The sequence below is a fragment of the Hesperophylax consimilis genome, chromosome 6 (assembly GCF_061612785.1).
Source record: "Hesperophylax consimilis isolate HC1 chromosome 6, BYU_Hcon_1.0, whole genome shotgun sequence".
In the NCBI taxonomy this organism is placed as follows: Eukaryota; Metazoa; Arthropoda; class Insecta; order Trichoptera; family Limnephilidae; genus Hesperophylax; species Hesperophylax consimilis.
This window is the reverse complement of record NC_142841.1, coordinates 15,067,949-15,094,421: the sequence shown is the minus strand read 5'-3', so window position 1 is coordinate 15,094,421 and position 26,473 is coordinate 15,067,949. Positions and strand designations below refer to the sequence as shown.

Sequence of the window (26,473 nt, the reverse complement as noted above, 5' to 3'; positions counted from 1 at the left end):
CTTATTTGGATGTGTTATGATGACAAACAACTCATTTTCTTTTGAAAAACCATTACTCCTTTCCAGAAGGACCATTTGAAGGTCCAGCTCACCCGAGGATAAAATTTCTTCTAAGACAGGAATAGTAGTAATAGTAATTCCGATTTTCAACCGCTTTTAAAACTGATAATTCGTTGTGGAAATCATAACTTTTGTAATATTTTCTAGGTGTGGAATAAAACCTTCTTATCAAAAATAAAATCTTCGTTTAAATGGTTCAATGTTTAGTAAAATGTAAAATTGTTCAATGTTCAATAAAATGTCAAATGGTTCAATGTTTAATAAAATGTAAAATGGGTCAATGTTTAGTAAAATGTCAAATGGTTCAATGTTTAATAGAATCTTAAATATTTCAATATTTAGTAAAAAAGGTGTTTTTAATAACGTAATGATAAATTACTGTATTTAAAATCAATATAAATATTTTATTGTAGTTTTGTTTATTGCATGCTTGTGGTTATTTTTTTACATTTATTATTTTTTTTCGATAACTTGAAACATTGAACTGTCAAAGCAATAAAAATAAACGTGCTTCTTGGATTTTAGACAAACCGAATCGTGTAGTAATGAAACATAACCAGGAAATCTCAGGTCATGAACCTACCAAATTCCTTAAACCCAGCTCATTCGTTGGCAGACAGATGTACCCGGATGCCCATTGAAATAATAATCACGTAATAAATATGTCGCTATTGCCGTTGTCCTTCTACCTAATCCTTCACCAATACTTCAAAGAAATTCGAGTTTTATTTAATATGTTTGTAAAAAATATTGGGCAAAGTGCAATCATCATACGAAACACTTTGTCGTTACTAAACACGAATTTTTTTTTCTACTAATCATCTATTAGAAATAAAGGAGGCAGGCAATAATCACAAACTAAAATGAATATATTAATATTATGATAAAAAAAAGATTACCTGATCTAAAAACTACTGTTAAATTGAGAAGACAAACTTTGAATTTGATTACATACAGAGTAATTCGGAGTAATGCTACATAGAGTCTATTACTCCTTTGCATTCAGACGAATAGGTCGTGACTGGTACGAGTGCACCAGAAAAATACAATTTTGTTTCAATATGATATAAAAAGTATCAAATACTACTATCATTCCAGTGTTTGTTTGGTTTTGCGCACTACGTAATCCGACATTGTTTAGAAAAATAGTTAATTTACGTTACAACTACAAACATATAAAGATCATTATCTAAAACGGGTACAAATAAACCAAAACAATTTTTTTATTATTATTATATAATAGAAGATAATTAATCAGTATTTTTGAAAAAAAAAATGTCCGCTTATTACGTAGATTTATTGCTTTTATAAGGTTTTAATGCCCCTTGTATAACCAGGTTCAGTTGCCACTAAGTTGACTCGGTTCACATAACCGACTGCTGTGTTTTGTAGAAGAAACTTTTATATCCGTATTGATTCGCACACGAAAGAAAGAGATGGCATGAAGCTAGTCAACAGGAAAGCCCGTTTAACAGGGACTCCTAATTTATTCAAGAAAAAAAATTATAAATCAGAAAGAATTATAATTTTTAGAATGCTGATTTTATTACCTTTTGTAAGTTTCTGTTGAATCGTATGTACACAAAGGTACAGTAGAATTATTTTAAAGAGATGCTTGCTTGTATAGAGGTGTACTAAATCGTAAGATTACTGTGGGGTAAGAAAGAATTGCGGGCAGGGGTTCTAAACGATTTCAAACCATGAACCACTACCGGTGTACTCAAAAACGTTTAAACTCGCGCTCTAAAATGATTTGCCTTAACTCTTACAAATTTAAAAAATACTTGATTGATGACGGATATACACACCTGTCGGCGTACAACTTCTTGTCCGGAATACTTTTCAGTTGATACCTAAACTGAGAAACTAACTCGATCCGTTCGACTGCCAGCCGAGTGTTCTACCCACCGGATTAAAGACATCTTTTGTACACTATAAATCTACGTGGATAAAACTGTCTCACAAAAAAATAATTACCGTTATCGCAAAAAACGTGAAAAAAGGAAAGCAAATGAAATGAAAAACGGAAGAAAATGATTAAAATTGTCTCCGTTGATTTCTCCTTTTGTTCATTATGATGAGTTTGCTTTTAAGTGGAAGGGATAGAATATGACGTCAGTAAAGTAACTGACAATAGCCAGAATAGCTGCTAAATAAAGACATAGTCGCCAAACACAGCTTTTTAAAATATAATTTCACTCACAGCCAATGTCAACTTTGGGGATACTGTGTGGAGGATTTTTATGCGCATTTGTGAGTATTATAATTTTTTATGAATAAATATTCGTTGGAATTAGTGAGACTGCGTGAGACGGGCTCACCACCTGTAAAGTTTTCTGCCTCCAAAGAGGTGTTTGTAGGCCAAGGTCACTCATCATTCAAGTCCTATTGCTTTGTTCATAGTAAAGCTAAGTGTATTTACTTATTCACCACCTGTTGAATATGCAATTGCCTTTGCCAGCACACTTTAAACCCGCCATGCTGCTAAAGGTTACAAGTTCATTCGTATATTCCTGAATAAATTATGCAACTATTACTACCAGTAAATGTTCAAATAATGTGAGATTGTACCGAATGAGATTATTCAAAATTTAGTTTATGATGCGTTCATGCCACTATGGTGCGAGTTCAAATAATCCACCGCTGAACATTCACAGCTGGGAAAGTTACAGCCCACAATTCACGATGGAACATTTACCGCGGGGAAAATTATATGTTAAAAATGTGTTTTTGGAAGGTTAGGTAAGGTGATGTTAGTTAGGCGGTGAATGTTCCTAAAGCCTACGTTAACACAGGTTAACCAGAGTATTGACAGTGTAGCAAATAGACTACTGGGATATATCCAGCCTATCGGAAAATTTACCACTGTTTACTAACCGTTTCACTAATTAGATTCTTACACGCCCGTTCAACGTTGGTTTAGTAAAGCAAACCTCGAGCCTGGTTTAAAACCCTTTTAACCAAACAAACGCTATGGCAAAAGTCAAGTGTTTGTTACTCTGTCGGTTTGAAAATGGCCTTGAAGCCGAAATTGCTGTCACAATAATAAAAAATAAAAAAATACTCTATAAACTTAGTAATATAATTATTTAGTTTGATGTACGAAAAAAATATTAAATGGATTTCTACGAATTAAACACAAAAACTTGATAAGTTTTTGTGTTTAATTCTTTTTTTAATTGATATTTTTTTAACTATTTTGACATATTTTGACAAAATTATCTCCATATATATGTAGTTAGTAGTTCATTGTAGAAGTGTTATTATATATTTGTACAGCGCCCTTGAGGTGATTTTGCACAAAAACGGCGCTATATAAATTATCCATATATTATTATTATTATTATTACGCGCCGCGTAATATTTACATCTTTTAAATTAACATTTTTTTAGTAAGGCTGTTACTGTTTGCCAGGAAATTGACACCCTAGCTTATGGCATAACAAAATATTATTTTTATCAATGCGTTTATTCCATGAAAGAAACACAGCACAAAGTCAGAGTATCGTTAAGAAAATTATCTTTTGGAATTCTTGAGCGTAGAAAAAAGAGTGCCTTCCATACAAATTTAAATGAAAACAAATGTTCCATTTAGCCAAAAAGCCCAGCGCTCTTTCTCACTTACACTCGCCTGAATTTGTGGATTCATCCCGTTCGAATTTCGCAAACACAGTTTTGTATTGGAGATTTAAGCGTCGATTAGGCAAATATATCGATTACGAAACACGCCCAAAGGCACTTCTTATTTTATTCTTTATTCTATGTCCGTGAGCGAGAGAAAGCGTTATTTTGTTTCAAGGACAATAAATTTGTTTATAATCATCGTTTTAACCTACGATTTATTAGTATTTAATTTACTAGCGGAGATACTTGAAACACCACGGGATATTATGATTGCAGGATTTGTAAAGTTGAAAGTATTTATTTTAAAAATATTTTTCTCAGTATCGTTGCCTTTTCAAAGAAGAAATTGACCTATTAAATTTTAGTAAACTTAAAAAATTAGGACATCTTCCCAATGACATTATAAAAATACAACACATGTTATATTTGTACTAATCGAATGAAAAATGTAACACCTTTTATTCTATTAATTTCAGAATTTAAGCAACAGTCAATCTTTTAAACAAAATAAATACGCATTTTGTATATTAATTAATGAAATAATTTTAATTTAAAATTAAACAATAACTTTGTAAACATCATTATATGAAATAATTGAAATAATAACTGAAATGAAATAATTTTAGTTTATCGCTTGCCTGATATGAATTGGTTTAAATTTTCAAAATTAACAGTTCATTGTACTTGAATAATTTGACGCATTACGCAGGGATATTTCACAGTCCCTAATTAATCAGGCACCAAAAACTGAAATCAGTAGATTTTTGGTTTTATGCTTTTGTATTTATTTTTCCTTTATTTTTAGTGGGTACTTATTTTTAAAAAGTGACGTAAACAATAATGACGTATGCAATAATGAGTACTAGAAACATCAACATTTAGAAGTAAGTACATAATTTCACTTCAGCCCAGCTTGAAAGTAGTATATTTTCTCGTGCTTACCGACGACGAGAAAGGTAAACATATTAGTCGTCAGAGCACGCCAAGGCTGAAGGTTTACACGGGAGAGGAGCTAAGCGAGGGGTACGTGAAAAGGAGGAGTTTATCAACCCTTCCCGGAACACAATACAACCTCTCTGTTGCTCATTTTGATCAAGCAAGAGTGTTACATAATCATATTAAAGGGGTTTATTTTTTATTACTCTTGTAGTGATAGTAATCTTGTTTACCGAAATGACGAAAAAATTAAGTATTGAAGATGCAGTATTTTCTGGATTTGCAGCCTATCGTAAAGAATTTTAAATAGACGGGCCGAACAAAGCACGTGAGCCGCTTCCAAACAAACAAATACATAATTATTCAAACGATCCATGAAATCAGTTTTGACAATATGTATTCGGGCCTTCCCATCAGTATTATTAAAATACTGACGGGAATATTACTTACTAGTTGGGAGCGGCTCCCGTGCATTGTGCGGCCCATCTATTAAAAGCGAATCGAGCATCTCGTCAATGGTCTCATTTTTCAATTGGAAGTGCCTCTAAACAAAATATGTATTTATGGCAGACTTGGCGTTAACAAATCCAAGATCTTAAAAAAATATATTATGATTATTTGCATAAATAATACAATTTTCAGAAAAATGTGGTATAAAAATACATATCGTCATTAAGTACATTGAAGGAGTCTCCCCACATAACCGGAGCATACCATGACCGTGCTGTGAACGTATCAAGCACGAAAATAAACACGGCACACACTTCTATGCCCACTGCAATGGATCGACAGCGTTCTATACCTGTATGCACGGAGCATATCCACCGGAAAACAATTCTAGCCGTGGATTTGTTGGTCATGGCAGGCTACGGTGTTGATCGGTGACGGGACGGTCTAGTGGGGGTTGTTTTATGTTTATTCTTAAAAAAAATTTCATGTGTCAATACGGTTAGCGTTATGGTATGATACGTTGTAAAATTTTAATAATTGAAGACAATATTGACAACTCTTTTACGTCTTTTCTGTTTAACTTTTTTCGTTTGAGAGTAGTTAATTTTGTCTTCAATAAATAAATATTACAATTTAAGGTTTTACTCACTAAGTTATTCCATTATTAAAAACATATTTATCCAGGATTTGTATAAAAGTTAATGGATGTCGCACATAAACATAAAAAATGGATATATTTATCCAAGACACTATCTGGATTGCATTTAGTTCGGGTAGAATCTTGCAATTATAGCAGCCAAAAATATGCGTTAAAAAATGAAGATAATATTAATAGCTCTCGGTCGAAGTATGATTAGACGGATAAAAGTTACGTGAGTTGATATGGACGAATAAGCTCAGTGATCAGAGCACTTCCCCGGAAGGAAGAGTCCTGGGTTTAATTTTTAAATGCGACTGAATATTTTTCTGTCTTTTATGTTTAACCTTTTTATTTGATTCGTCATTAATAATGTCTTCAATGATTAAGACGCGTTATGTTCTTACTAATCGAACAAAAATATGGCGCGTTCCTGTTTGTAGATTGAAATCGAATAACGAAACGCACGAGAAAAGAATAGCCACAACGAATTTGTGTGCATTAATAAAATGACTACAAATAACATCATTCATAGCGAAATGAACGGAAGGCATTAGAGAGATATAGCTATTCAAAAAATGTGTACGGGTAAAACGGCTATGAACGCCCCACGTTTCTTTTGCCTACTCGCGACACGAATTGCGGCAGCGGCCCACTGAAGGGCGAGCATGTACGCAGCAAGCATGACGGCACAGGCGAGCGACGAGCATTTTTGTATCGACGTCATACTATTGTATGCTTCCGCGTTCGCTGTCTCATTTTATTTTATTCGAAAAGCATTGTGAATTATTGTATTTATTCAAATAATAATTGTATTTATTCAAATAATAATTTATTTATTCAAATAATAATTGTATTTATTCAAATAATAATTGTATATATTCAAAAATATAAATTTAGGCGTATTAGATCTATCAAAAAATGTATATATATAAAGATGCAAAAGTCGGTCATTCTGAATACATGTAAATGTAAAACTCAACCATTTGGCTTTTCATCCGACCGTAAAAAAAATTTAAATTCGTTCCAGTTAATGTTCAATATGATCTTGTTGAATACTATATTTTTATCCCGCCTACGGGCTCTCAAATCGGGATAAAAGATATTATGTTATGAATAAAGTTTGAAAAATAAATGTCATTGAGATGGTCACTTATTTAAAATAAAATAAAATGTTCAGTAAAATATTTATGATTTTGTAATTAAGTAGATAGGCACTGTACCTACTTACAAAGCTTATGATTTCAGAGGAAATTTTGTATTTGATTTACTAAATAAGAGAATGTTATACATGCTTTTTCTGTTAAAAAACTACTAGTTTTAGTCCAGTTACACACTATACCAATTATTTCACAGGCACATAAATTCCCTTCGAAGTAGTGATCCAGTAGTAAAACATATTGATTTCACATAATATCTTCTGGAAAAGAGAATTTTTGATTCCCATTTTTCCAATGCCTGATCAAATTATGTAGTAATGAGCTTTTCTTTTATCTGGAATAGGCCCTTAGTGATAACTACCCGAATATTAGAGTTCAAACGTGGGTCGCCCTTACAAAAATCGCTATGTCCCATACCGTCCGCTAGACAGGGTTATTATATTAGGTCTACCGACCAGTGCTTCTTCAAGTTATAAGTGACAAGTTTGACAACTTACGTATTTATTAGATTTAAAGAATATTTTTCTCACCATAAAACCTTTATTGTTATTCAATTTTATTGGAATAACTTTTCTTATTGTAATTTTTACAGGTTATTTATTTATTTTTTGTTTATTTGTGAAAAACAGTGATTCCACTAACATTTTACAACATTTACAATTAATCATATACCTACGAATACATTAATATATTATATACATTTATTAAATCAGTTGCGATGCATCATCGTGTTAAAAAAAATACTTATTATAATCTTGAATTCATTGAGGTTTGACTGGAACATGTCGTCATGCCCTTCATGCTCTTGAGGTGATTTTGCCCAAAAACGGCGCTATACAAGTCATCTAAATATTATTATTATCTCTGAAGGAAGTTTGTTTAAAAGCGGAATCACTCTCTCAAAGTCATGAGCATTGGTAGGTTGGTCCTACATCTTGGAAAAATAAAAAGCGTGTGCTGCCTAGCTCTGGTGAAGTTATCGGGGACATAAAACGTAATACGCTCCAGAACATCAGGATTGCAAATGTGTCCGTTGAATAGCTTATGGTACGCATAAATTTACGAACTTAAACGCAAACCGAGCCACGAATTACGGGTTGCTTCGTTACTTTCCCATAAGTTGAGGTTCAGTTCAGCAGTTCGGCTCGCGTATGTATACGTATCATTATTTGCTACTTCCACCATTGCAATTTTTCTCCTAACGTCTAGAGTGTCTAGACAATCTAGCCCTAGCATTCCAGCAAGAGAGTCAGAGGGATATAACAAGGGGTAGTACCCAAACTTTCGTATGTAAAGGCATCGCGTAAACTTTTTTTGCACCTTTTCTATATCATTTGAGTATATGGCATCTTCGGTTCTCTAAATTACCTAGCCACTCTCGAGTGTATGGGACGTTTTGCCTGCACAAGAAAATACATTCAGTCGGTAGCCAGGATGAATTGGCCAGCCTCTAGGTTTTCAGCATCAAAGGCTAATTCAGTCAGTAGCCAGGATGAATTGGCCAGCCTCTAGGTTTTCAGCATCAAAGGCTAATTCAGTCAGTAGCCAGGATGAATTGGCCAGCTTCTAGGTTTTCAGCATCAAAGGCTAATTCAGTCAGTAGCCAGGAGGAATTAGCCAGCCTCTAGGTTGTTAGCATCAATGCAGAAGGAATTGGCCAGCCTCTAGGTTTTCAGCATCAATGCAGCAGGGATTGGCCAGCCTCTAGGTGATCAGTGGCAGTGGGCAGTTCAGTCGGTAGCCAGCAGGAATTCACCAGCCTCTAGGTGATCAGCAGCACTGGCTAATTCAGTCGGTAGCCAGCAGGTATTCGTCAGACTTTAGGTTTTCCGCATCTGTGGCTGGTTGGACCACGCCCTACATAGTTTTTTTTAAATTGCTTATTATTATATATATTTTTGGATTTTCTTGGATCTTGTATTGTAAATGATATCTCTGCTTACTATGCAGATTTAGTGTGTTGGGAACTCTTGATAAAGTAAAAGGTTCTTTACAACTTACTATGTAAAAGCCCGATAGGGCGTTAATAAATAATAAATAAATAATTGCGTGTATTTACGTTACAACAAATTAGTCTGGATTTAGCCACACTGTTCATTACCCGAGGGTTGGTAATTCTCTGTTTCTAGAAGCTTGAAGTCTGACAAGGATACCCCACAGGCAATCGCTACACTGTAGCGACATCTGTCGGACTCTGGATTAAGCTTTCTGACTAGTGCCATCTATTGCTTGAATACCCAACTTATTACCATACATCACAGTAAAGTTCATTGTATTCACGTAATTGTTGTTTATTTTTAGATAATCTTATATTTAAAAAAAAAAAATATTTTTTAGGTCAGGTGCAAAATATTTTCACCAATAAATGAAGATAAAATATGTCTCGATCCCATCTAGTAGGAGATAAATTTCGAATAAATAAATAAAAATTTCATAAAAAATGGAACATATGCTTTAGGTTGAAACCGCCACCATTAAAATCTTTTGGTATCTCATTATTTATATTAAATATATATGGCCTCCGTGGTCGAGGGGTAAGGCACTCTCCTAGCATGCTGGAGATCGCGGATCCAACTGCGCAAGATGTTATTTAATTAATTTGTGTTATTTCACAATTTACTCATTTAAAACAATATATAGTATATATGCAGCATGTTCTAGAATGGAAGATATTCTCAGTATCTCCGTGGACCACTATTTAAAATTGAAACGTTGCTTGAAATGGCTATGGCGGAGTTTTGATAATCAGATATGAAAAGCCAGGTACTTCTCCACCTTCTTCTTCCCCATCTCCTTCCCCTCCCCAACTATTTTCCAGCTTCACAACGTACCCCAATTGGGAATGCCATAGTCTCGCTGGCTTTAGACGGTTGGGAGCAGTTGGTACTCTAGTGCGGTTTCAAATAAAATTTCTTTTCACCGAAATGGATTTCAAGTATTTTCAATCAAGTTTTGCGTATGTGGGAAACGTGAATCGTTTAACACGGTTAAAGGCAAACTTTTATAGGAAGTTTTACGCTTGTCTGTAACACTAACTTATTTTACAAGCAATTCATTTAAACCTACGGTGTAGAAATTTTATGATAAACACGTAGAACTATAAAACCTCTTTTACAAAAAACATTTTAAAAGTCAATAAGCATTTTTCAGTTACGACAACGATAAGCTTTAAACGTTTTATCAATAAAACTTTCAGATTAATGAATTGACTCTCAATGTTCCAAGTTGTGGGTTCAAATGCTAAATATCTATGTCAACTTGAAAGCAACATCAGGTTATTCACCATTCACTATCTTTAAGTGGATAATTTCATTGCATTCCCTTCCCATTTATTAGACTTCTTACGAAGAATTTAAATAATAACTAATATACATTGGCAGTCCGCATGTACTTTTTGGCTCTCAAAAGGATTTAATTAGTACATGAGGTCTTTAGTCATAACTAACTAATTTTCTTTCTCCAGGCCGGAAAGTAATCAATTGATCGCGTCTCAGATGAATTCATTATTCTATTTCTTTCAATTCTATAAGCTTAGTTAGTTCACCTCAATTCATTAATAAGCCAGTTATTTTGCAAAACGAACGTTGTGCATATGGACAGCTTTTGACGCCTTGGAGGCCGTGCCAAAAGCAGCCGCTTTTGTCTACCGTCTAGATGACAAAATCTTAAAATAATTCATAGATTATAAGATACAATTATTTATCCGTCACTTCTGGACACACTCATCTCTAGATTCCTACCCAACCCTCATACCCTTAACCTTCCCAGAATTTCATCTCCTTCCTTTCTTTAAAAACGACCCTCCACACAGCATCCCAAAAGATGATATAGGCCCTCAGGGAAATTATTTTCCTCAGGGCCTTCTGTGCAAATGATGAGGAGTTAGTGTAAAAAAAATATAGAATGGCTGCGTGCTTTGACTAAGATACCAAAACCGACACGGAACTGAGCGCAGGAGAGGCGATACTAGCAGACACAAATAAATGCACAACTTTGAGTGAGAGTTTTCAAAAAAGGTGTACACTAACTAATGTACGAAGAGCATGCAGTAATGTCTTTAATATTTTAAAATCAAGATCAAAGCCCCCAGAAGCGCTGAAAAACGTGTGATTCGTGCAAAGCTGTAACCGTTACGACGCTTTTTCAGGTTTCCCAACATTTTCAGGATTAATTTCGGTTGAACTCGTCACTGAAAATTCATGAATATGTGAGAAGATTTGTCGGTAGGAACTCCAGGCCTGCGTATTGTGAGCTACACGTGCTCCCTTTTGAAAACTTTCATTAATTCTACTCCATATTTCAGTGGGTTCTGATCGTCCTGTTCGGTGTTGTTTTAATCATAAAAATGCGGAACGGCAACCGAGAGTTTTTTGTTACATCATTGTTTTATCATGAATCTAGTCTCCAGGAAGAATAAATAAATGAAAATTCAGAGTTAAAAAGGTTCATTTGATTGTTTCATCAATATATAATTGCTTCCAAAATCGTCAGCATTTGTGGCAATGTTTTAATTGATTGTGCCATCGAATATCATAACACGGGCGTGGGCCTAGTAAAAACATAAAAAAAAATATTATTGTTTCACAAAAATACTTTAATTTTGGGTATTAATGCTTGAAGTGCCTATATCAGTTTTGGAAAACTTTATTTAGGTTGCAGAAAGTAATATAAAAGTTCCTTTATTTGAATAGAATGAATACTTTTTTCAAGTATTCTAGATTGGTTAAAATATATCCTATGTAATGTAGAAATAAAAATATTTTTTCATCATTTTTACGCCAATAAACCGATAAACAACCTTCGTTCCTGAGCGTTCCATAAACTTGACATAGGCACATCTTGCATCAAAAAATTTAGTGACGAAATCAGTTCAGCACGGGTTTTGTCTAAAAAGTCAGAGCAGGCATTTTCCATTGTGAAGCTTTGAAATGGGTGCTATTAACTATTATTATATAGATAAAAATATTTCAGTTATTACATTACTCTTAAATTATATCTTTTATCACAATAAAATTGTTCTAACCTCCAAGACAAATTCTCATTTTTACTATCCGATTTTCTAGCCTAAACTATCTCCTCTCGCCAATAGTCCAACTATGAAAACCTACTCAATTTTTTGTTTAGTAAGTATATATTTCGAAAAAGGAACACGAATATAGAATAAATATTACGGAAAAATCTGTATCATAATAATATTTGTATTCCGAAATTGATGAAATTTTGCACACTTTACCTTCAAAGTAAGAAAAAAATTACCACCTAAATCTGATTTCAAAAAACTGTGCCGGCCACGCCGGGTACTTCAACTAGTTTTAATACGTTACGTTATTTTTGCCAAATCGGGTACAAAAGTTTTTATTGTGAATACCGTACAGGAGTTCCAACACTCCCAACTCCTCCCAACCATCTGGAACCTGTGGGACTATGGCATCCGCAATTATTGGGGTATGTTGTAAGGCTGACGGTAATGGGAAGAAGAAGGTTGAATTGTAGCTGGCTAATCAGATCTGGTCACCAAACACGGCTAAAGTTTTTCGATTCTGAAAAGTGGGTTCACTCAATATAGTACGATACAATTTTTTTATATGTAAATATCTAATCTTTCTGTTCAGAATTCATTGATCAGACGATTCAAATGTTTCCAATAAAAAAAAAATATTTTTTAAAATTTCTGTTAGATTTAAATATGTACAAAATGAAATAAATTTAAAAAATAAATACGTACGTCAAATACTCAAGATTGTTTGACCAACAGCGTAACAACTAAACAAACCAACCGCAGTCAAACCTAATCCTACGGTTCATAATTCACATTCAAAACTCAATTTGCCTGCGTATCATCGCTGTTTGAACAACAATCTTACCCCCCCCAGCATTCAATTATTTCTCCGTTTTCATTACGCGATATATTCTAGCGCACATCAGATGCTATGTCATTCCTTACCCCGGCGCTCTCTAACCCGTCTCTCCCTTCTTCCTACAAGCTCCAACTTACCCTCCACTTACGCTGCTCGTCGCTTTTGCGTCCACAGACTCGCTAAGCAAGTAGATTGGCAATAGACAAAAAACATTTAAAAAAATATATTTGGGCCCAATTCTTATCTTCTATCTTGTGAGAGTTCTTAATGTTTTATTTATTTTTTGCATTTCCTTTTATTTTTTTATTGTTATAAAAATTGTAATTTTTTTGTTTCATAATATTGGCCTCACTAAGTACTCTCCATTTACGCGTTATTCTCTTAGCACTATATTCTGTACACGTCTGTGCTCCAGATGCATAAACCACTAAGAAATTAGAATTTAAAGGATTAAAACAAAAAAAAACAAAAAAAACTTCAAAACTTCAAAACTCCCATAAATATTTTTATCTGAAAAAAATACGCTATAGTCTGAATCCAATTTTGAAAACGGCTATTAAAATACATTTCTTTTAAAAATATTTTATTTGTAGGTACCTACTTTATCACTTTTCTGAATTCTTCAAACAGTTCATCAAGTTCCAATTTCGAAAACGACACTTACATTCCAACCATATTTCACGCAGGAATAAGGCACAACACACAGGCCCGGTCTTGAGGCCTAGGGACCCTAGGCACTTACAGAGTGGTGGCCCTCTCTAAAGGGAGGAGTTTGTGTGTTGTGATGAAATGTGTTAAAATATTTGTCCAAAAATAGGGCCTAAAGCTTACGATGTTGGGGCAAACAGCTGAAATTTTTGTTCGAGAAATATTTTCGACGAGTCACCTTCTCACACACTTACTCTACTGGTACATGCGAGCATCACCTTCCTCATATTCGACAATAACTAATACCGGCCATTTGCTGGTATCTAAAATATTATAATTATAATATTGACCGTGTTAATCTTTAACGTAATGTAAATCCTAATATCATCTAATGTCGAATAACTACGTGTAGAACAAATATGATATAGTATTATTAATTTATATAAAATTATTATGTCGTGTGTATTCATTAGAGTGTCCCAAAAAAATTAAAGTTGTTATTTTTGAACGCATACCCTCTAATTTTGTTTTAATAATGACAAAACACTTATAATTTTTTTTTCGTTTACTTTGGACAACTGCAACCCGTGCCGACTTGCATCGAAAGATGTCAGTACTTGTACATTAAGACGCCAGCGAGCAAACGTGTTGATGAGCTTGTAGTAACTTGCTATTTTGTTAGTAAACGAAAATCACTCGTTCAGGCAAGATGTTGTTAGATTTACCCACTTCTAAAAAAATTATATTGTTAATAGGAGTCGTAAAACACCAAATATCGGGTTCTAAACTGCCATCTAATGGACAAGTTCTTGAAGTTTTGTTGTACAATATCCGGAAAGTGAATTTAACTGTCAATATATACCAAATATAGCTATAGTTGGTATTAAAAGCTGTGTTTGAAGTAAAAATCAGTCAAGTGACTACAAGCCCTGACATACCTACCACTCTTCAAAAAGTTTCGAGATAACTGTAAAAATGTTGATCCCGATAAAATTCAGTGCTACAGAGAAAATCTCACATTGCACCTAACCGCTTCCGAAATCGATGATTTGCTTGACTTTTACCATACTGCACTGACAACAAAAATACTTGGAGATGACTATTGAGAGTTTTTAGAGCTCTGTGTGATAGTTTTAGGAGGAGATACAGCGAGAAAATTTAAGATTCGGCCTCCAGGTGCTCGATGGATGGCAAAAGCGCTTTATTCCTTGAAAATATCATTAATTTGTGCGCAATTTAAAATTACCGGTAAGGATAAGGCGGCACTTTTAGACGTTTGCCTGTTCATAGTAACATCCTATGTCAAACCATAGTTACAATGTATTATAGTAGTTAAAGAAACCTTACCAGGACTTTTGCTTTTTGAAATCGATGAAGGCTTAGGAAAAAATTGATGAAAACATCTCAATGGCAGCTTTATTTCTGTTCAGTAAGCAGTTATGGTATTTGACCGATGAAGGATCTATTTTATTGCTGTTTGACGACGCTGTGGATTCAACAACTAAAATAAAAATGCTCGAAATATCAAAAAAAAAAAATTTATCAACCCATGACAAACGTTACATCCCATCGAAGGAAGATCTTGATGGTAAATTGTATGGTTAGTTTATTAAGTAGTTTAAATTATGTTTTGTATTGAGGTTTTTGTTCATATCATAATTTAGTGACTTTTGTTTCAGAGAAAAATATTTACGACTTCATTTCAGTCAAGAGCAAGTATTTGTTTGATCGTCTGAAAACAGATGCCAGTTTTCTTAACGAATTCCCTACGATGTGGTCAAATAATGCTTCGTATCAAGAAGTCAGAAAGAGGGTGTCGCCGCTGAGGGTAGTGAATGATACAGCTGAAAGAACTGTTAAGTTTATGCAAGATTTTCATGGCTTAATCTCACGGTCGAAGAGGAACAAAAATAATTTTTGTTACGATGCGTTCAGGAACACCGGAAGATTTATCCTGACTGTAAAAAACAAACGATGAAAAAAAAATTTTTCTTCATATGAAGCGGTTACTTTGTGATGTGACATTATAATTTAAAATTAAACAGTAACTTTGTAAACATCACTTATGGGTAAATACTTAATGCCGACCGGGTTTCGCTACAACCGTAGCCTCATCAGGGCAGTATAATACACATGTTAATTTAATATTTAGATTTTTAGTATTATACTGCCCTGATGAGGCTACGGTTGTAGCGAAACCCGGTCGGCATTAAGTATTTACCCATAAGTGATGTTTACAAAGTTACTGTTTAATTTTAAAGATGAAAAAAAAATTAATCAATAAACCATTTTTAAATATAAAATACTACATAATTGAACATTAGTGCATTTTTAAATTTTATTTATCCGACAAAAATGAAAGTTGAAAATTCTTCCATATTAACTCTGTACCATATGTTCGGCATCAAGTCGGCACGGGTTGCCGGTGTTTAATCAAAATAATATTTATTATATGAGTTATTGGGATCAAATGGAATAAAATAAGAGGGTATGCATATTTAAATTCACGAAAAAAAAATTCTCCCTTATGTCCTGGGACACCCCAGTATTCATATTATAAATATACTGTATTTTTGTAGTTGGAATGTGAAATATTTATATGACGTAAAGTAAATAAATTTTTTTTTAAATATAGTGTATAATGGTCAATCCTTCCTTGAAGGAGAGTTGGTGGAGGTCCTAATGAGTTTCAAAGGATTTCACACAGTCGATGGCATCGGGAGCACTTAATTCAGCATAGATGAGTATCGAAACTTTTATATCCTTCTTAGACAGTTTATGTTTTAGCTCGTAGGTTATCTTCACTCACACATTTAATTAATTAATATACGCATAGCAATATACTGTGACTGCACCGGATGTGATTCAGCGAAGAGAAAAGAACTTTGAGAAAGAAAGCAGTTAAACAGCCATTTGGTCAATGTCACCACCATGCTAGCTGACTTTTGACGGACCTAGAACCCTGGCAGTTATACGGTCATTTAGTCAATGTCACCATATTGTTAGCGGCCTTCTGACGGACAGAGAAATCTGGCAGTTAAACAGCCATTTGATCAATATCACCATATTTTTAGCGGCCTTCTGACGGACAAAAAAATCTGGCAGTTAAACAGTCAATTAATCAATGTCACCATATTGTTAGCGGCCTTCTGACGGACAGGGGAATCTGGCAGTAAAGCAGTCATTTGGTCAATGTCACAATATGGTTGGCTATCTTCTGACGGGCAGGCAGAGAACCCTCACAGTTTAATTACAGTTAAATAATAATTGTCACCATCTTGCTCGCTGTCTCCTGAAAAGAGAAACAGCTGCTTCTGACAGTTCAATATGTCATTAGTCAATATATCTATGATGTTAACTGATTTAGCATTTCTATCAAATCTTCTATTTCCTTCTATTCCATCAAACCCATCTGTGCCACGAACCTGCCCCCATTAACCCCACTTGCCCCCGCTTGCCTCGCCCCGCCCTCCAACCCCGGCCCGGGCGGCCTTCGTACCGTAATGAAGTTATAAACTTACGGCAAACGTCGCAGCGCAGAACTGAAGCACGGAGTGGATGGTCTCGTAAATTCAAGCAGGGTAACAGCCCCCAGCACGGCCAGGAACAAACAGCAATGGAAATAAACAATGTCCTCAATTTTGTTTGCTCTATGATTTACCATCACATGCATTTTACATAGCACCGTCTTCATTTCGAACGAAATTTTGACAAGAAAATTGATTTAATGAAAACTAGTCAAACAACAAAATTGTGTATTTGTCTTTCCCTTCCATGAAACAATTAAACTTTTTTTCCGGTAGAATTATACATATACCCAGTTGAAAAAAGTTTATATTGTTTTCTTTTTGTTTATTTGATGGAAGGGCACTGTTCATTCTGTACGACATTTTATAAATTCCGAAAGGAAATTAATTTAATACATGCAAGCTGTTTAAAGTAACAGTCACTGTCAAACTAAATAAGACGATTTGCTTGAAAGCACAGGCCTTAAAAATTATCTGTTTACCGGTTGCTAAATAAATTGACATGATTGAAGTATTTCAATAAAAATCACCCCAAATATAATAAAAATATCAAATTTTCTAATTTCGTTTAAGCGTTGTATCCTCAGGTGCCTGTGTTAATGACTGGGTCTGCGTCCTTTGCAACATAAACACTCATTATTATTATTACCTGTGCTTTGCCCATTTGTACCGTCCTTAATTTTAAGCTGTATTTCTGTTTCTCACCTTGATACACGTCTCCCACAATCTTCCTCACCGAGGTATAAATTTTAATAGTTATATTTATTTAATTCGCTCTTAGGCATGTGGTGCCTGAGGCATGTGGTGAACCCAAGTTTGACCAAAATGCGATTCGTAGTAATGGATAACAAGGCAAGATCTGATACGTATGATAAGATGTATTTTAAATATCAGCAATAATATTAGCAGCAGTATTTCAACGAGTAAATGCAATTACATGGGCAAAATACAATAATGATTTCGGAAAATAATATATGTATATTCGTTTTTCAGGCATTTTCCAACCTCCATAAAAGATACCAACTTCGTCCACCCTCTTTTGGATTAAACTGATACCAATTCAATTGAAAAGTTGAGGATTTAAACCCAAGCACTAGAAATATTAAAATATTTCCCGAGATGGCGCTCTAATCAAGGAAAAATTCCAGAAAGATTTCCTCTTATTTTATCACGTTCTAGATTTTTTCAGTAATGGTTTAAAGGGTTTACATTATCTGTCAATAGATGGAGAACTCACCGAATAGTGTTTATATTTTGACAAATAATGTTATTTACTGAGCGTATCAAAGTCTTGTTTTAAATCGACAATTTAGCATATATCATCTTATGTATTTTTTTGTATGTTCCGTTTCCGGTTTTAAAAAACTAGCTGTATTTACTTTATTATTCAAGCAAACGTTACTTTGATCATGTGGGTAATTTCGACTAGGTGGGTAACTTTGGCTGCCTAACGGAAAAACTATGAGAATTGTTTTATTAATAAAATATGTGTAATAAACATTAATATTTGCATTATTTTGTTTTTCAGAAAAATATATAGGTATTGCAATACGTTTATATACTGTCTTCAAAAATCATGCGCAAGAAATATTATAAACTGCGTATGAATGCATAAATATTATCGTTGTTTGTCGTTTTCTATAATTTTTATAATAATCATTGATAAGACTTGTTTTTATTATTTTATGATTTATTCATAGAAAACAAATAAAGCTTGTGCAGAAAAAATATTATCTACGCATTACTAATCGTAAGAAAAACATTGTCTTCGTGTTGCAGTTAACACCATTGTTTCATACAAATATTATATGAACATTACTGAATCGCAAGAAAAACGTTATCTTCGTGTTGCAGTTAACACCATTGTTTCATACAAATATTATCTGAACATTACTGAATCGCAAGAAAAACGTTATCTTCGTGTTGCAGTTAACACCATTGTTTCATACAAATATTATCTGAGCATTACTGAATCGCAAGGAAAACATTGTCTTCGTGTTGCAGTTAACACCATTGTTTCATACAAATATTATCTGAGCATTACTGAATCGCAAGGAAAACATTGTCTTCGTGTTGCGGTTAATACCATTGTTACAAACAAATATTTTAAGATTATTTGTTTTTTTTCGATTCCGTTTACGCAGTCCAACGATGCTGGACAAAATTAACGAAGAGGTACGAACATTCGAAATTCAGTGAATATTGATTGTCTCATTTCCCATAGCACCCAAATTAGTCGAAAGCAATTAACTCATAACATTTTAGTATTTAAACGGAAAACACTTTTGTTTTATTGACCCTCAATAAGTAAAAAATGTAATAAATAGAGCCTCTGAATTTTAATTCCAACGATTTAAATCAAAGATAATAATTATTCGCCCTTTGTTACATAAATCACGATTTTATTTGTTTCTTCGTGGTGTATCTCGCTGACCCGACACCCGACAGGATAACTTCAGTCGCCTGTAGATTTCGATGGCCACCACTTGTTTGCTCTCCATTTCCCTTAAGCTTACTAGCTTACTAGTTTGTTACTACAGACGAGAGATATAAATAGTACAAAAATTGTGGGAATGAACTATATCACCATAACGCTTGCAATACATTCCTAACGCGAATGTACGGCGAACGATGAGCTAATACAGACCTAAACTGAACGTAAACTAACTCTTTTTTAATATTAAATTTATTTGGAACACATATAAACACTTTAAAATTTAAACCTTTAAAAAATAGTCTGTAATTCAAGTAGGAGTATTTGTATTTTTTTCCCTGTGTCCTTGTGAAATTAAACAGCGGAATCCTGTTTTAATTCGACCTTGTTTTTTAGTGAATTTGTTTATAACTTGAGTATCCATTTTCAAAAATCTGTTGTATTAATGTTTTTATTCAAGCAAGCTTTACTTTGACCAGATAACTAACTTTCATTAAGTGGCTAACTTTTCAATATTATGGTACCTAACTGCCTGAAGAAAATTTGAAAAAGAATTGTAGAACTTTACTTTAGAAAAAATTGTATAATTTCTTATTTGAAATAAAAACGAACACAATTTATTGTATTATTTGTAATTAAGTAGGTATGTATTTAAGTATCTACTAAAAAATCTTATGATTGAGGAGGAAATTTTGCTATTGATTTATTAAACAAGATAAAATTGGAAATAAGTTTTTTGGATCATCGGTCGACTTATATATAAATGAGTATATATATAAGATTTTTAAATAGTATAAATATATATATATAAATAGGTAGTAAGGGGCGTACTTGATTTACTTATACCGTGATTTACTTGTGATTCCTGACGTTATATGGAGAGAAACATTTGAACGAAATATTGGTCTCCTGAATCTTAAAAAAAAAAACAAAAAATTTCTACTATATCAAACAACCAAAAAATCTTCAATATGTTATCACTGGTCACTCAGACGAGTAACTGCCTTACTTTTCCAATACTTATTGAATTTTTATGTTTAAAAAAAACATTAAAATGTTACCGGAGATCGAAATTTCATTAACCTCTTTTCTCCAAATAATTTCAGGAATCACTGGTTAAAGCAAATAATCTATGTCCCTGTATATAAACCAACTATTAGTCTTGTCATTATAAAGCTTCGTACTTTTTATGTAAGGTTTTGTGATAGAAAAGGGCTGTCAATAATAAAATGCATTGATGCACAAGTTTATTATTAATTATTATACTTTATTTCACAAGAATACAGTTCTGAGATTATTAATTTATTTTACATAGACAATGGAATTCAAAAATAATTTTAGTATTACAGTTATCATTTTTATCGCATTTATCCGTAGGTTATACCAATTTCATTCAGTAAGGAAGGGTGTTGGCAAAATATGAAAATAAGCAAAAAAAACATACATTGTTGTTCAGGTACTCTATAAAAGAAATTGTATAATAATATCTATTGATATATTTAAAAAACTAAGATGAGGAATGTGATACTATAACCCGTTAGATTCTATATAAAAACAAACATACTAATACAAGTAGCCACCTAATGTAAAACCCAGCATGACATATCTTTAACAATTCAAAGTAATTCTTAAAAAATATATAATATAATATTACTGTGTTTTACAAGCCAGTGAGATTGAATCTTATGTAATTTTCCTGGTTTTAGATATTTACTCTAAAAAATCGTCTGAAATATTTTTATTACTTCTGAAACTCGTACTTTCTTGGGTACCTAAGCATAATGAATACTTTTAACGTAAACAACATTTTTTTAAATATATTTAAGTTACTTGAGGGCTGTAAAATCAAAGAGAGCTATAAAAAAAAATCTTTTCTGCATTTTCTCTTTGGGTTCTTAAACATATTAAAAAACTGAAAACTGGTGTCAATTAATAGATGTAATAAATAAAAAATAAATACTGTTTGAAACAATAATCACAAAAAAAAAATTTCTCGAAATGAATGTAAATAAAATGTTTTGTTCGTGTTTAGAAATAATGAAAAGGCAAGATATTAGTGTTTTTGCTTGTATGCCTCTCATTATAGTGTATGGTGTTTTCCTACAAATTTCAGTATCAACAAGAGATGACTGTATTTTCTTGTATGCCTCTCACTATGATGTTTCGTGTTTTCCCACAACTGTCGGAACGTACTATCAAAATATAACTTATTCAGTAACGGAGTTAAAATTTCAAACATTTTTTAAATCGTAAAACTATTTGAGTGTCTTTACGGCAAATAATAATAAATATGATAATTTGACTACGCTTTATTAACTATAAGCTGATGTCGAGGTTTACATTCCGCAGACCAGGGTGGCGTCCATGATGTCGTCCATACCGAGTTTCTTCACTCCGATGGTGACGGAGTTCTCGAACTGGCCGCCCGAGACCAAGCGGACTGTGGTCACCTCGCAGAAGATGGAGGCGAGTGAACGGTCTGAAAAGGGAACAAGAGTAAATCATTATTGTTCAAAAATCTCATCATCATCTTTGTTCGCTTCGACAAGGTGCATCCAGCCTGTTATTATCAGTATTATATTTATTTTTAGAATTTATTTAAGCGTTTCCATAGTACAGTACTTCTTTAATATGAAAAATAATAAGATTGAATCTAATAAAATAAAATTATTAAAAAAATACACTTGATACAAATACAAGAAAATATATTTTAAAAAAAAACAGAATATGGTAAGGTTTACGAAAAAATAACAATATTTTAGAATAGGCTTGGAATAAGTATTTTGAATGGTTCAAAAAATTCAGTATTGGCTTCCTATAGTGTAAAACCGCTATATCGGGGATAGAACAATGTAGTACTTATGTTCGGGTATGCTGAAATGAAGTAGTGTATATATTTTATAATATATTTAATCACATTTTATCTAGAAGGCCACTGAACCGCCCAAAAGTGATGTTCTGCTGAAAGCCTGAGCAGTTCCAATACCACTTAATTGGCTTGGAGTTAGTGGTACGACGTTTTTAAAGGATTTTTAAAAATATAAATAAAAACCCCATTTTTTACTGTTTATGGCTTTAATACGTATTTAATTTAGTCATTGCTTTATATACCACCCATATAAATTATTTTATTTACTCAAGTGTTTTTTGAAATTGGAAAACAACAGGGAGCCAGAAAAAATTGTTCCGTCAGAGTTCAAAGTGCTGTTTTTTTGCGCGCTTAAATCGTAAAGTGATTTGTTCATCAGAAAAATATTATTTTGAATGATTATAAATATGTTTTTTTTCCTCGCGGCTTCGTCGGAACATGGTACCTTTAAATAAAATGAATTTCGTAGAAAATCGCCGAAAAATAGCCAAATTTGATCAATATCATTTCAATTCGGGTTGGTTTTTTTTTCCAAGTCGGGTCATTTCAATTCCAAGTCGGGTCAGGCTCCGATTCATTCCACAGGGCGCCTTCGGGCTATTGATAGGCCTAATGAAAAAACCATTTTGAGATCAATGGTTTTTATAACAATCCTAAATATATGCGAAAATTATATGAATGTATGCAAAAATTTATTCGCCAGTATTGTGAATCGTATTTAATACAACCAGGATATTCTACCAGAAGTCAACTTTTGCCGACTTTTAAAATGGTTTATTTATTTATTTATTTTATTTATTTATTAATCTTAAGTTAGCTCACATCTTCGTGTGTGCTAATAGTTTTATAAACATATAAACATGTACATTGTTTGGCAAACATAATCTTTCTTTAAATATTTCAATAAAGTCACAAAAAAAGAAACATTAATAATTGAGATAGACATATTTTCTTAATTCATTTCTGAACTTATTAATATTTTCTATCACAGCAATTTCCTTCGGGATTTTGTTATATAGTTGAACGGCCTGGTACATCAGAGATTTTTGGGTGCTTGTTTTTTTTCTTGTTGGCAATCTAATTTGCTTAGAATTTCTCGTCCCGTGTCCGTGTATCTCGTTATTGTAATTTATTTTTCTTTTCAGTTCCTTAGACATCATCCCTAAGTTAATTTTATGTATAAAAATAAGTACATTCAAATACACAGTTTGCTTCACCGTCAAAATATTCAGCTCCTTTAACATGTCTCTTATCCGTGTGTATATGTTGCGCTTAAGTATTATTCGCATTGCTTTATTTTGCAGTATTTGCATTTTTTTTTTCATTTTCTCTTTATTGCAGAGAAAAAGAATACTTGAACAGTAATTAAAGTGTGGTGATATAATTGTATTGTATATTATCTGGCATGTTTCTTTATTTACTTTGTTTTGATTCTACCAAGAAATGATATTTTTTTGCAATTTTTTAATTGTATAGTCTATTTATGTTCAATGTTCTCTTAACAATTCAAAAGTTAAGTAAAAGAAACTATCTTTTTCAGCTCATAACAGGTTACTTGAAATTGTATTGTACGACAAATAAACTTCCCCGGACATAAAACGTTGGTGGGTGACATTCTTCAATACAAGTTTGTTGTTATTTAATATATGATTTTTTCTAAAAATTGTTTCAACTTTTCATCGAAATGATTATGCTTACAAAGAATCTCAGTAATTCAGTTGCATATTCGATTGCCACGCTTTGTTATGCAGAATAAATCGTAATTATTTTCAATAGTTTATCATGCAAACGTCCAGTTCAAAAACTGTTTGGTTTCATTTCGATCAGAATACAATCTTATGAAAATGTTAGAGCGACCAGTCTATGTTTGATTCTTTGGCAGGTGAAAGCAACATACTTTGCGCTGTGGATATGTAGGTATTTTATGGTGTATAAAATTCGTACACGTGGATGGTTCCATGTAGGTACATACGAGTATTTATCCATCAGGTTCCGAGTATCGAACCTTGTAATTAAATAAATTGATCTCTTATATTATGATACCAGAGACCAATTGATTCAATTACTTGTCATTAAATCATTCTGGTATTGAACTTAAATCAAATTTCACAGAAGTCGAGCTCTTAAAGCTTTGAAATAGAATCAAACCTTATTATTTTCATACTATGTGCTTTTAACAAATAATTCTAAGTATCAATACAATTTCGAAGAAAAGAATGTCATGAAAAACATTTAGAAAAAATGTTATCAGGGTAATAAAAAAGGGACTAGTTACACTTTAGGGGCTTGATCTCTTTCCTTAAATGTTCGCTAAATCCATATTTTTAGGTATATTTTAGGAAAAAAATCACACAATTTGCATTTTCTTAATTTTTTATCTTTTTTTTAACAAAATGTTTTTTCCATGATTAGTGCCACTTTTATATATTCCGCTGAGAAAATCAGATTTTCATCAAACCAAAAATATCGTATTATCAACTTTATCAATTATTATCACAGTTAGTAGGTATATACTTGTATCTGAACGTATAATAATAGTTTATGAAAATTCTGTACATTCTATGGTGTGTGATATAAACTAAAACTACCTTTTCTGAAGGTTTTTTTAGTGACGTAAAATAACGTGAATGTGCCTGATTTAAAAACGAATAATATTCCGAAACTTAAATATGTTCCTGTGCAAGGTTGCGTCAAAAATATTTCATGTTGAAGAAAGCACAGATGCGTATAATTTTGAAGTAGAAATCTAATAAACCAACTCCGTATAACTTCGTTTATTTACTCACATGTTACGTAGTTTCATAAACGGAAAAAAACTTTCTGTTCCTTTCCCAAATGAATTAGCATACTGACTTCTCGAGCGGAAAAATCAACATTTCTGGGAGAAGAACGAGAGGATATCAGGTGTTATTTGGTTAGGACACTTAAAGATAATATTATTAGGAACCTTTACGTTAGAAAGGAAAGTAACGGAATAGGTCTTTGTGCAATCAAATACTACTTTGTGTTTTTCAATTATTCATCTTTCATAATAGGTTTAAGTTCTTATCGCAAATGCATAATTTGCAGAAAATCGGAATGGCACAGTAAATGGTACAAATAAAAAGTACATTTGCGAAGAATACTTCCAATCCAAAGGATTTAGTAAACCATTAAATTTCAACTATTATTAAAAGATATTGAAATATATAGAAGATCCTTAAGATTATTTTTATTCGAAAATTTTCTGTAACGCTTTCACTAACTTCGCTACAACAAAGCTATTTGGCAAACTATACAAACCTATACGAACAGCAAACTGTAGAATGCTGCATTATTTTAACGAGTATTTCATTAAACATACTAAAAGTCTTTAATCGATGAAATTGGAGAAGTTTCAGAGGGCAGGAAGAAGTAGAAAGGTAGAGGAAGGTGGGAGGTTCGAGGTGGTAGGTGAAAGTGTATAACAATGTTATTGTAGTTACCCGGAGTAGAGTCAAGTCCGCATACGGTATCCACCTTTTCCAGGTTTATGTTGTCAAAGCCGGCGGAGCCTCCAATTTCAACGTAGTCCGGCAAACCTCGCTTTTGGCACTGGAAATAATTGTAATTCAATCGAATAAATTAGTTAAAATTTGACATATATTGGTTGGAAAACTATTATTTTGGGATTTCTCGCAGAATAAACAAAAGGTACCTACATATTTCTTTAGGTACCTGTTCCTATTTATAGTGTGAATGACAAACAAATGAAACAATGTAAGTTTAAGTGACTAGTAAGTAACTTAGTCTTTTAAAATACCATGGCATAACCGTGCCTTTGTCAGGTTAGATAACTTTAAACTAAAATCTTAATTTGCCCTAACGAAAGCGCGGTTACCACTTCTGATACCGTTTTTTCTATCTGAGTCAAAGAGCTGCTTTAAAAAGTGGGAACTACGACAGCAATGGTACAAAGAGATTTTATTATACAATATAATTGAATATTGTAATGGCGGACATCCATTGACTTACATTAATGCGGACTTCAAATGCAGGGCAATTTTGATTATAAAAAATAGTATTATAAACGGTGTATTGGTCCGCCGTTACAGAACTGTACAATTTTATATTTGGTTGAATCTTGCGATCATACATAAAGATAGTTACCAATAAAAATGTGCGGTGAAAAAATGAAGACAATGTTGGTGGTTCTTATTCGAAGTATGATACAGTTAAAAGTGACCGAAGGGAATAGGGTCCCATTAGCTCAGTCGGTAGAGCACTGTCCCGGAAAGACAAGGGTCCTGGG

At 32.9% G+C, this 26,473-nt stretch overlaps 1 protein-coding gene across 2 annotated transcripts in view; it reads right to left on the bottom strand.

Moving 5' to 3' along the window:
• Positions 1-20,682: 20,682 nt before the first annotated feature.
• Positions 20,683-26,473, bottom strand: part of LOC149422989 (corticotropin-releasing hormone-binding protein) — a 78,914-nt gene continuing 73,123 nt past the window's right edge. For both annotated transcript variants that reach the window (XM_089632799.1, XM_089632800.1), the window contains exons 6-7: positions 25,668-25,776; positions 20,683-21,813 (exon numbers count right to left, since the gene is read on the bottom strand). In XM_089632799.1, coding sequence (XP_089488925.1) covers positions 21,671-21,813; positions 25,668-25,776 — 252 coding nt within the window. In that variant the 3' untranslated portion in view covers positions 20,683-21,670. The remainder of the gene's footprint in view (positions 21,814-25,667; positions 25,777-26,473) is intronic.